Genomic DNA, 12315 nt, shown 5'->3' with positions numbered 1-12315 from the left:
ATGTCAGGGGACCAGACATGGGACGATCCCCAAAACAGGGTCCAGAACTTTTTCTACAGGTGGACCATCAGCAACTTCCGTTTTATTCAGGAGGAAATTCGGGAACACATTAGAAGCCCAATTTTCTCAATAGGAGCCCATGACAAATGGTGTTTGAGAGTAAACCTAAATGGAGTGGATGAAGAAAGTGCAGATTACCTGTCAGTTTACCTAGTGTTGCTCAGCTGTCCAAAGAATCCTGTTTGGGCAAAGTTCCAGTTATTTATTGTTAGTACCGAAGGAGAGACAACCCACGGTGAGAGCAAACCTATAATCTCTATGTTCGTGCCAGGTGTTGAACTGGGATTTAAAAAGTTCATCCTTCGAAACTTCCTCTTGGCCTTTGCACCTTGGTTTCTCCCAGATGACAAGCTCATCCTCCTCTGCAAGGTGAGCATGGTCCATGAATCTTTGAGTACCTCTGACCAGAACAGAAAGCCAGAAATTCAGGTTCCCAGATGCACATTGGCAGATGATCTAGGAGAGCTGTGGGAGAATTCCCGATTCACAGACTGCTGCCTAGTGGTAGCTGGCCATGAATTCCAGGCTCACAAAGCCATCTTAGCAGCTAGCTCTCCAGTTTTCAGAGCCATGTTTCAACATGATATAGAGGAGAGCAGGAAGAATCGTGTTGAGATCCCTGACCTGGAGCCACAAGTCTTCAAGGTAATGATGGACTTCATTTACATGGGAACAGCGCCAGACCTGGACAGCATGGCAGCTGCTGTGCTGGCAGCTGCTGACAAGTATGGCCTGGAGCATTTGAAAGTCATGTGTGAGGATGCTCTCTGCAGGGACCTCTCTGTGGAGAACGCTGCCCATACTCTCTTCTTGGCTGACCTCAATAGATCAGGGCAGCTGAAAACCCAGGCACTGGATTTCATTACATCTCATGCTTCTGAGGTCTCTGAGACTTCAGGCTGGAAGACAATGGTGGGTTCATGTCCCCACTTGGTAGATGAAGCATACCATTGCCTGACTTCTGCTCACTGCCCTTTCCGGGAGCCCCCCTCAAATGCCTAAACCGACCCTAGTACCTGGTCAGCTGTGACCTACATGTGTCTCCCAGAAGCAGCAGCCAGTGTTGTATCAATGACACCTGAGTAGACTACGGGACCTATGTAGCATTTACAGTGAATCTGGGGAAAGACAGATGGTAGATGAGGCTTTAATATAGGTGTAATTGAGTTGAATGGAAGACTGGGGTAGGGGAAGTTCTGGACTTGGTACAATCTACCCAGCCTCTTCCCTGTTGCTGTACTGGTTTGATTTTTGTCTGAGTTGTAACCTGGAACTCATATTAGTTGCTGGCCCCAAGCACATGACAACAGGATTTCTTTGGAGAAACCTGTATGGATTGGACAGAGTAGAACATGTGGTCAAGGACTCAGAAAGGAAAAAACAAACCTGAATATTTGATTACAAGATAAGGGGAAGGGAATGAAGACGTTTTTCTCATACCTCAGTGTGTAGGAATGGAGCGATGACTCAGTTGGCAAAATCAGTTGTTGCTCTTGTAGATGATCCTTGTACAGTCCTCCTCTTATCTCTGTGGGCACAAACATCTCTGTAGTCAGTACTTAAACCCCCAATACAAAATGAATAAAAATTTTAAAATCAGCTTGTGGATTCCAGTACTGTTTCTGTTTAAAGAAAGCCATTTTAGTCCATACAGCTCTGCTCAGCTGTGGAAGTTTGTTCAGTGTCTTCACTGACACCCCCCCACCCCCACACACACACACACACACACACACACACACACACACACACACACACATATCAATGAAAGGAAACCTAATGAAATTTTGTTATATTCATAGATTGTTACCTAGCCCAATCATCATCAGTAGGCTTTCTTCAGCAGCTGATGGGAGCAGATACTGAGAGATCCACAGCCAAACATTAGGCAGAACTCAGGGAACCTCAAGGAAGACTGGAAGGCAGGATGGTAGGAGGGATCAAAGACTTCAGGTGAACAGAGTCCACAGACTCAACTAAATACAGCTCATGGGGCATCACAGAGACTGAAGAAACAATAACAGAGCCTAAGTCCTCTATACATACTGAGGTTGTTTAGCTCAGGGGTTTTGTGGGACTCCTAATAAAGGCAGATTGGGGAGTCTCTGACTGTTTTGTCTGATCTTGGGAACCTTTTCTTCCTTTTGGGTTGGCTCCCTGAGCCTTGATATGATGGTTTGTGTCTACTCTTATTCCACCTTCTTATGCTGTGTTCAGTTGATATCCCCAGGAGGCTTGTGTTTTTCTCAAGGGAATCAGAGGAGTAGCACATCTATGTGGAATGGAGGAAAGTGTGGTTTTGTGTTCCCCAAAATATTGTGCAGGCTAATAAGCTTATCTGGGGTCAGAGAACAGGACAGCCACAATATTAAACATGAGGATAGTCAGTGGTAGCACACGCCTTTAATCCTAGCATTTCAGAGACAGAAATACCTCTGGATCTCTGAGTTCAAGGCCACATTAGAAACAGCCAGGTATGGTGACACATGCCTTTAATCCCAGAAATCCAGCCTTTAATCCCAGGGAGTGATGGTAGAAAGTAGAAAGATTATGTAAGGCGTGAAGACCAGAAACTAGCAGCATTTGGCTGGTTAAGCTTTTAGGCTTTGAGCAGTACAGTTCAGCTGAGAGCCATTGGGATGAGGACACAGAAGCTTGCAGTCTGAGGAAACAAGACCAGCTAAGGAACTGGCGAGGTGAGGTGGCTGTGGCTTGTTCTGTCTCTCTGATTTTCTAGCATTCACCCCAATAATTGGCCTCGGGTTTGATTTTATTAATAAGAACCTTTAAGATTCATGCTACAGGGAAGGGAGACTATTCAGGGTATATTGTATGACATAATTAAAAATAAAAACAAAGAGGAAAAAATAATGAAAAGTTGAAAAGACATTTAAGGAAGAAGTATTTGGACAGATCTGCAAAGGATCAAAGAATGGGAAGATACTTTTGTCCCCAGTAAACGCCCATGAAAGATGCCTTCAGTAGAGGAGGGGGTCAATAATCAAGTTGATAGGATGACCCATTAGACAGACAGTTAAACTCTTTCCCAAGTCATCCTTGTTATTGCACATGAACCCATGATCAAAGTAGCCATGGTAGCTGAGATAGGGGTTATCCATGTAATTAACAACCTGGTTACAGTTGCTGCTGAATGCCAGATCTGCCAACATCAGAGACCAACACAGAGCTCCAGAGATGTCACCATTCTCCAGGCTGACCAGCCAACAGCTTAGTGTTAGGATGACTACTTTGTCCTTACATTAGTAGATACCTATTCTAGTTATGGATTTGCCTTTCAAGCATGTAATGAATTTACCATAACTACCACACATGGACTAACATACTACCTTGTCAACCACCATGTTACTTACACAATATAGCTTCTGACCAAGGTAAGGGAAGTACTCCTGACTGGAGCCACAACAGACATTTCATTGAACTGGAAGCTCAGACTTCTCCCAAGCCACGTTGATGTTTTGATGTCCTTAATCCAACAGGCCAAAATGAAATAACAGTGTTAGGAGGGGTGATGGACCAACATATCCATTAGGAGATTGGATTGCTTCTCCACAATAGAGTTAAGAAAGATTATGGTTGTCAGGCAGGAAATCCTTTAGGGCTCCTCATGGTGCCCCATTTTCCAATGACTAACAACAATGGGAGACTCCAAAAATCTAACCCAGGCAGATGACAAAAGGTACAGACACACCAAGACTGTAGATATATATCATAACTCCTGTAATAGAGACAAGATGGGTAGTGATATTCCAACTGAAGGAGTATAAAGAGCACCAACACAAATATTTTGTGTCAAATTAAATACGCTTTATTTTCTGCTATAATAGGTTTTCTCCCTACACCCTTATTTGAGAAGATAGCCAGGAAGATAGAAGAAGTGGGGTTTTTATAATCCCCAAAATGCAAGGCTAAGGGTTTTTGAATAGTTGGTAGGGTTCCAGAGGAACTATGGTGATGTAGGAAATTGGATGAACTTTCTCACCAATAGCCAAAGACAAACAGAAATAATGTTTGAGAGTATACCTGACCAGGTCCATGAAGAAAACCAAGATTACCTATCAGTTTACTTAGTGTTGTTCAGCTGTCCAAAGAGTCAAGTTTAGGCAAAGACCCTGGCTGCATTAGAGCCATGGACCAGACATAGTTCTCAGCAGGAGTCAAGGTCCAGAGGTCACCATGATGCTGGGTGGCAGCAGAGGCCTCTTAGAATGGCATGGCCATTGTATGTAGATTTATGTCTGAGTCTTCCACTCAATTCATGCCAATAACATGCTCTTTTAGTACCATATCTTTGAAGTACAATTTGAAATCAGGAATGGTGAGACCTAGAGCAGCCCTTTAACTGTTCAGATATATTTTAGCTTTCTAATTCTTCTTGTATTTCCATAGGAAGCTGCGACTAGTCTTTAAAAGATATGGAATGAATTGTGTTGAACTTTTGAAACAGATTGCTTTGAATCTGAAGGTTGATTTTTGTAGAAAGGCCAATTTTATATATTAATGTCACTGACCCACAAGCATGGGAGGTCTTGAGGTCTTTCCATTTTCTGATACCTTCAATTTCTTCCTCAAAGACTTAAAGTTTTTTATGATACAAGTATTTCACTTTCTTTGTTAGAGTTACCCACAAGATATTTTATATTGTTTGAGGCTATCATGAAAGGTGTATTTCTCTGATTTCTTTCCTATTTTGTCTCTCATTTGTACATAGAAAGACTACTGATTTTTTTTATTATTTTATTACTGAAAAATAGGTTCTTCTCTCATATTATAATCCTAACTAGAGTTTTCACTCCCTTAGATTTTTGTCAAGCTAAAATGCTTAGTGATTATTAGCTATAGGAAATTCCCTGTTGAATTGTTTACCTAACTTATGTTTAATATATTATCTTCTACAAATAAAGAGTCTTTATTCTTCCTTTCCAGTTTGTATCTCTTTTCCTGTCAATTGTCTTTTGAATTATTTAAGACTTCAATTGTTATATTGAATAGATATAACTATTAGATAGAGAGAATAAATACTTTGTCTTGTTGCAGATTTTAGGGGAATTATTTGAGTTTCTCTCTATTTAAGTTGATGTTGACTATGAAATTGCTTTAAACTGCCATTATTGTATTTCCATATATCATTTATGTCCCTATCTGTCTTTGGGTTTTATTGTGAAAGATATTGGATTTTGAAATACTCTCTTCCTGCATTTAATGATATAATCATGAGGTTTATGTCTTTTTGGGATTTCTGAGTATTGGTCTTTTTGGGCTTTATATGGTCAATTACATTTTTTAATTTTTGTATGTTGAACCACCCCTACATATCTGGGACAAAGCCTAGTTCATCACGGCAAATTATCGTACAATATTCTGGGATTTAGTTCATAATTATTTAATGAGTATTTTTGCATCAGTGTTCATAAAGTTTTGGTCTGTGATTTAGGTATCAGTGTAATTTTAGACTTATAAAATTGGGCAATGATCCTTTGTTTCTAATTTCAGGTATAATTTGAGGAGAATGGGCATACATTCTTTGAATGACAGGTAGATTGTCCTGGGATGGTTTTGGTGGGAAGATTTTTAATGATTATCCTCTTTTACCAGGGTTTATCTGTCTGTTTAAAATAGCTATCTGATCTTGATTTCATTTTGCTAAGTGGTATCTATTGTTTCTGAATTTGTTTATCTTGATGCCCTTCCCCTTTGATGAATATTTAGTGTCTTTACTTATTTCTTCTGATGAGCTTTTGGTGAAGTCTATTTTGTTAGTATAAAAGTGAGTACACCAGCTTACTTCTTAGGTCCATTTGCTTGGAATATCTATTTCCAATCCTTCACCCTGAGATAATCTTTACCCATTAGGTTGAGGTGTGTTTCTTGGCTGCAGCAGAAGGATGCAACCTGTTTTTACATCCACTCTGCTAGTCTGTGACTTTTCACTGAGGAATCAAGACCAATGATATTGAGAGATCTTGGTGACCAATGATGTTGATTCCTTATATTTTGTTGTTGTGTTTGTTTTGGTGGTGGCAGTGTGTGTGCGTATGTGTGTGTTTCCCTCCTTCTGCCTTTACTGCTCTCAGATTGTTTATTCCCTATATTATTCATGGTTGTAGTAATTCACCTTAAGTTAAAGATTTTCTTCAACCACTCACTGAAGGTCTGGATTTGTACATAAATATAGTTTCAATTTGGTTTTATTGTGGAATATCTTAATACATCTATGGTAATTGAAAGTTTTACTGGGTATAGTAGTCTGGGTCTGCATCCATTGTCTCTCTTTTTGATATTTGTTTTTTGTTTTTGTTTTTTATTATTATGTATTTTAATTTTATACATTACCCATGGGTTCCCCTGTCCTCCCCCATCCCAAACCCCACCCCAAACTTCTGCCAGCCCCTCCCGTCCAATCCCATGTCCTCCAGGACCAAGACACCCCTGAGGACTCATTTAAATCTGGTGGATTCAGTACAGGCAGGTCCAGTCCCCTCCTTCTAGGCTGAGCATGTGTCCCTGTGTAAGCTCAAGGTTCCAAACAGCCAGCTCATGCTCTAAGGACAGGTCCCGGTCCCACAGCCTGGATGCCTCCCAAGCAGTTCAAGCTATTCAATTGTCTCACTTATCCAGAGGGCCTGATCCAGCTGAGGGCTCCATAGCTGTTGGTTCATAATTCATGTGCTTCCATTGGATTGGCTATTTGTCCCTGTGCTTTTTGCAATCTTGGATACAACAATTCACACTCTTGCAGTCCCTCCTCCTGCTCAACATGTGGACACCTGGAGCTCCACCTGGGGCTTGGCTGAGGATCTCTGCATCCACTTCCATTAGTTATTGGATGAGAGTTCCAGCTCTATTGTTAGGGTGTTTAGTCATCTGATTACCAGACTAGGTGAGATCAGGCGCTCCCTGGACCACTGCCAGCAGTCTACAGAGGATATATCATTGTGGATTTCTGGGGACCTCTCCAACACTCTGCCTATTCCTGTTCTCATGTGGACTTCATTTATCATGGTCTGTTATTCCTCGTTATCCCTTTCTGTTCTTGATCCAGCTGGGAAATCCTGCTCCCCTAAGCTTTCTTTCCCTCAATTCTTGCCCTTCATTACTCCCACTGTTGTCTAGGTTGTTCAGGAGATCTCATCCATTTCTCTGTCATTGGGTGATCCCTGGGTCTTTCCTAGGGTCCTGTTTTCTAGGTAGCCTCCCTGGAGTTGTGTAGCAGTCTAGTCATCTTTGTTTTATGTCTAGTTTCCTCCTCTGAGTGAGTACATACTATGTTTGTCCTTCTGAGTCTGGGTCACCTCACTCAGGATGATTTTTTCTAGATCCATCCATTTGCCTGCAAACCTCACGATGTCATTATTTTTCTCTGCTGAGTAGTACTCCATTGTGTATATGTACCATATTTTCTTTATCCATTCTTCAGTTGAAGAGCATCTAGGTTGTTTCCAGGTTATGGCTGTTACAAACAATGCTGATATGAACATAGCTGAGCAAATGCCCTTGTGGTATGATTGAGCATTCCTTGGGTATATGCCCAAGAGTGGTATAGCTGGGTCTTGGGGGAGATGGATTCCCAATTTTCTAAGGAAGCACCATATTGATTTCTGGCTGTACAAGCTTGCATTCCCCTCAGCAGTGGAGGAAGAGTTCCCCTAGCTCCACATCCTCTCCAGCATAAGCTGTCTTCTGTGTTTTTGATCTTAGCCACTCTGACAAGTGTAAGGTGGTATCTCAGAGTTGTTTTGATTTGCATATCCCGGATAATTAGGGATGTTGAGCAATTCCTTAAATGTCTTTCAGCCATTTGAACTTCCTCTGTTGAGAATTCTCTGTTTAGTTCTATAGTCCATTTCTTAATTGGACTGTTGTGCATTTTGTTGTCTAATTTCTTGAGTTCTTTATATATTCTGAATATCAGCCCTCTGTCAGATGTGGGGTTGGTAAAGACCTTTTCCCATTCTGTAGGTTCTTTTTTTGTCTTGTTGACTGCGTCCTTTGCTCTACAAAAGCTTTTCAGTTTCAACAGGTCCCATTGATTGATTGCTTCTCAGTATCTGTGCTACTGGTGTTATATTTAGAAAGTGATCTCTGGTGCCAATGCGTTCAAGACTATTTCCTAATTTCTCTTCTATCAGGTTCAGAGTAACTGGATTTATGTTGAGGTCTTTGATCCACTTGGACTAAAGTTTTGTGCATGGTGACAGATATGGATCTATTTTCTACACATTGACATCCAATTATGCCAGCACCATTTGTTGAAGATGCTTTCTTTTTCCATTGTACATTTTTGGCTTCTTTGTCAAAAATTGTATGTTCATAGGTGTGTAGGTTAAGGTCAGGGTCTTCAATTCGATTCCATTGGTCCACATGTCAGTTTTTATGCCAGTACCAAGCTGTTTTTATTACAGTATCTCTATAGTAGAGCTTGAGGTCGGGGATTGTGATGCCTCCAGATGTTGTTTTATTGTACAGGATTCTTTTGGCTATCCTGGGTTTTCTGTTTTTCCATATGAAGTTGAGTATTATTCTTTCCAGATCTGTGAAGAATTGTGTTGCTAATTTGATGGGAATTGCATTGAATCTGTAGATTGCTTTTGGTAAGATTGCCACTTTTACTATGTTAATCCTGCCTATCCATGAGCATGGGAGCTCTTTCCATTTTCTGACATCTTCTTCAATTTCTTTTTTCAGGGACTTAAAGTTCTTGTCATATAGGTCCTTCACATGCTTAGTTAGAGTAACCCCAAGGTATTTTATATCATTTGTGGCTATTGTAAAGGGTGATGTATCTCTGATTTCCTTCTCAGCCTGTTTGACCACTGTATATAGGAGGGCTACTGATTTTTTGAGTTGATCTTGTATCCTGCTATGTTGCTGAAGGTTTTTATTAGCTGTATCAGTTCCTTGGTTGAATTTGGGGTCACTCATGTATACTAACATGTCATCTGCAAATAGGGAGAGCTTGACTTCTTCCTTTTCAATTTGTATCCCCTTAATCTCCTTATATTGTCTTAAAGCCCTGTCTAGAATTTCAAGTACTATATTGAATAAATATGGGGAGAGTGGACAGCCTTGCCTTGTTCCTGATTTTAGTGGTATTGCTTTGAGTTTCTCTCCAATTAATTTGATGTTGGCTGTTGGCTTGCTGTAGATTGCCTTTATTATGTTTAGGTATGTTCCCTGTATTCCTAATCACTCCAAGATCTTTATCATGAAGGGGTGTTGGATTTTGTCAAATGCCTTTTCTGCATCTAGTGAGATGATCATGTGGTTTTTTTCTTTGTTTGTTTATATGGTGTATTACATTGATGGAATTCCATATGTTGAACCACCCTTGCTTCCCTTGGATGAAGCCTACTTGATCATGGTGGATAATTGTTTTGATGTGTTCTTGGAGTCTGTTTGCTAGAATTTTATTGTGTATTTTTGCATCATTATTCATGAGGAAGATCAGTCTGTAGTTCTCTTTCTTTGTTGCGTCTTTGTTTGGTTTAGGAATCAAGTTAATTGTAGCCTCATAGAAGGAGTTTGGTAATGTACCTTCTGCTTCTATTGTGTGGAACAATTTAAAGTGTATTGGTATTAAGTATTCTTTGAAGATCTTGTAGAATTCTGCAGTGAAACCATCAGTTCCAGGGCTTTTTTTGGTTGGGAGACTTTTAATGACTGATTCTATTTCCTTTGGGGTTATTGGACTATTTAAATGGTTTATCTGGTCTTGATTTAAGTTAGGTATGTGGTACCTATCCAGAAAATTATCCATTTCTTTTAGATTTTCCAGTTTTGTGGAGTAGAGGTTTTTGAAGTGTGACCTGATGATTCTTTGGATTTCCTCATTGTCTGTTGTTATGTCCCCCTTTTCATTTCTGATTTTGTTAATTTGGATGCTCTCTCTCTGTGTTTTGGTTACTTTGCATAAGGGCTTGTCTATCTTGTTGATCTTCTCAAAGAACCAAGTCTTTGTTTCATTAATCCTTTGTATTGTTCTCTTTATTTCTATTGTATTGATTTCAGCTCTCAATTTGATAATTTCCTGGCATCTGTTCCTCCTGGGAGACTTTGCTTCTTCCTGTTCAAGGGTTTTCAGGTGTGCTGTCAAGTCACTAGAATGAGATTTCTCCAGCTTCTTTATGTGGGCATTTAGTGCTATGAATTCCCCTCCTAGCAATGCTTTCATAGTATCCCATGAGTTTGGGTAAGTGATGTATTCATTTTCATTGATCTCTAGGAAGTCTTTAACTTCTTTATTTATTTCTTCCTTAAGCCGTTGGTGATTCAGTTGAGCATTATTCAGTTTACATGAGATTGTATGCTTTCTGTAGTTTTTTCTGTTGTTGAAATCTAACTTTAAACCATGGTTGTGTGATAGAACACAGGAGGTTATTCCAGTTGTTTTGTATATGTTAAGATTTGCTTTGTGGCCAAGTATGTGGTCAATTTTAGAGAAGGTTCCATGGGGTACTGAGAAGAATGTATATTCTTTTTTGTTTGAATGGTCTGTAGATGTTGATTAAGTCCATTTGCGCCATAACATCAGTTAAGTCCATTATGTCTCTGTTAAGTTTCAGTTTGGCCGATCTGTCCATAGGTGAAAGTGGGGTGTTGAAGTCTCCCACTATTAATGTATGGGGTTTTATATGTGATTTAATCTTTAGTAATGTTTCTTTTACATATGTGGGTGCCCTTGTGTTTGTGGCATAAATGTTCAGAATTGAGACTTCATCTTGGTGTATCTTTCCTGCTATGAGTATGTAATGTCCTTCATCATCTCTTTTGATTGATTTTAGTTTGAAGTCTATTTTGCTGGATATTAAGATGGCTACACCAGCTTGCTTCTTAAGACAATTTGATTGGAAAGTCTTTTCCCAGCCTTTTATTCTTAGGAGGTGTCTGTCTTTGAATTTGAGGTGTGTTTCTTGTATGCAGCAGAAAGATGAGTCCTGTTTTCATATCCATTCTGTTATTCTGTGTCTTTTTATAGGTGAATTAAGTCCATTGATATTAAGGGATATTAATGACCAGTGATTGTTCGTTCCTGTTGTTATTTTTATTTTTTGTTGGTAGTGTGTGTGTACTTCTCTTCTTTGGGGTTTACTGCTGTGGTGTTATCTATTGCCTGTGTTTTCATGTGTGTATCTGCCTTCCTTAGGTTGGAATTTTCCTTCTAGTGCTTTCTGTTGGGCTGAGTTTGTGGATAAGTATTGTTTAAATCTGGTTTTGTCTTGGAAGGTCTTGTTCACTCCATCTATGATGATTGAAAGTTTTGCTGGGTATATTATTCCAGGCTGGCATCCATGGTCTCTTAGTGTCTGCATTATATCTGTCTTTTGGGTTTCAATGTATCTATTGAGAAATCAGGTGTTATTCTGATGGGTTTGCCTTTATAAGTCACTTGGCCTTTTTCCTTTGCTGCCCTTAATATTCTTTCTTTATTCTGTACATTTAGTTGTTTAATTATTATGTGGCGAGGGGACTTTTTTTGGGGGTCTAGTCTGTTTGGTGTTCTATAGGCTTCTTGTATCCTCATAGGCATTTCCTTCTTTAAGTTGGGAAAGTTTTCTTCTATGATCTTGTTATATATATTTTCTGTGCCTTTGAGTTGGTATTCTTCTCCTTCCTCTATCCCTATTATTCATAGGTTTGGTCTTTTCATGGTGTCCCAAATTTCTTGGACATTTTGGGTCATGACTTTGTTGGTTTTAGTGTTTTCTTTGACTGATGAATCTATTTCTTCTACTGTATCTTCAAAACCAGAGATCCTCTCTTCCATCTCTTGCATTCTGTTGGTTATACTTGCCTCTGAAGTTCCCGTTTGTTTACTCAGATTTTCTATTTCCAGCATTCCTTCTGCTAGTGTCGTCTTCATTTTTTCTATTTCCCTCTTCAGGTCTTGGACTGTCTCCCTTGCTTTTCCATGATTTTCTTTCAGGGACTTATTGTTTTCTTCTGCTTTAATTTTCCTTTTCTCTAGTTTGTTTTTATAGCATTTTTCCCATTTGTTTTTGTTTTTTTTTTTTGTGTTCCTCTACTTTATTTTTGATTTCTTCTATATAAGGTTCTAGCCTCTTCATGATGTTTCTTATAAGGTTGTTTCCTTCTTCTTCTTCTTCTTCTTCTCCTCCTCCTCCTCCTCCTCCTCCTCCTCCTCCTCCTCCTCCTTCTTTCATTTCATGATGTTCAGGTCTAGCTGTTGGAGAAAGGCTACGTTCTGGTGATGCTGTATTGCTCTTTATTTTGTTGTATGTA

The 12315-nt window shown here is 39.6% G+C and overlaps 1 protein-coding gene across 1 annotated transcript; it reads left to right on the top strand.

Annotated features, from left to right (window-relative positions):
• Window positions 1-1062, top strand: LOC118586200 (speckle-type POZ protein-like). Its single transcript, XM_036191351.1, has one exon. The coding sequence runs from the start codon at window positions 1-3 to the stop codon at window positions 1060-1062; it is 1062 nt and encodes a 353-aa protein (XP_036047244.1).
• Window positions 1063-12315: the final 11253 nt, after the last annotated feature.

The sequence above is a fragment of the Onychomys torridus genome, chromosome 6, assembly GCF_903995425.1.
Source record: "Onychomys torridus chromosome 6, mOncTor1.1, whole genome shotgun sequence".
Taxonomy (NCBI): domain Eukaryota; kingdom Metazoa; phylum Chordata; class Mammalia; order Rodentia; family Cricetidae; genus Onychomys; species Onychomys torridus.
The sequence above is the reverse complement of the archived record's forward strand: the minus strand, read 5'-3'. Positions and strand labels throughout refer to the sequence as shown.

Excerpts from the sequence above, each read along its gene's own strand:
- LOC118586200 (XM_036191351.1), top strand. The coding sequence starts at position 1 with ATGTCAGGGGACCAGACATGGGACGATCCCCAAAACAGGGTCCAGAAC.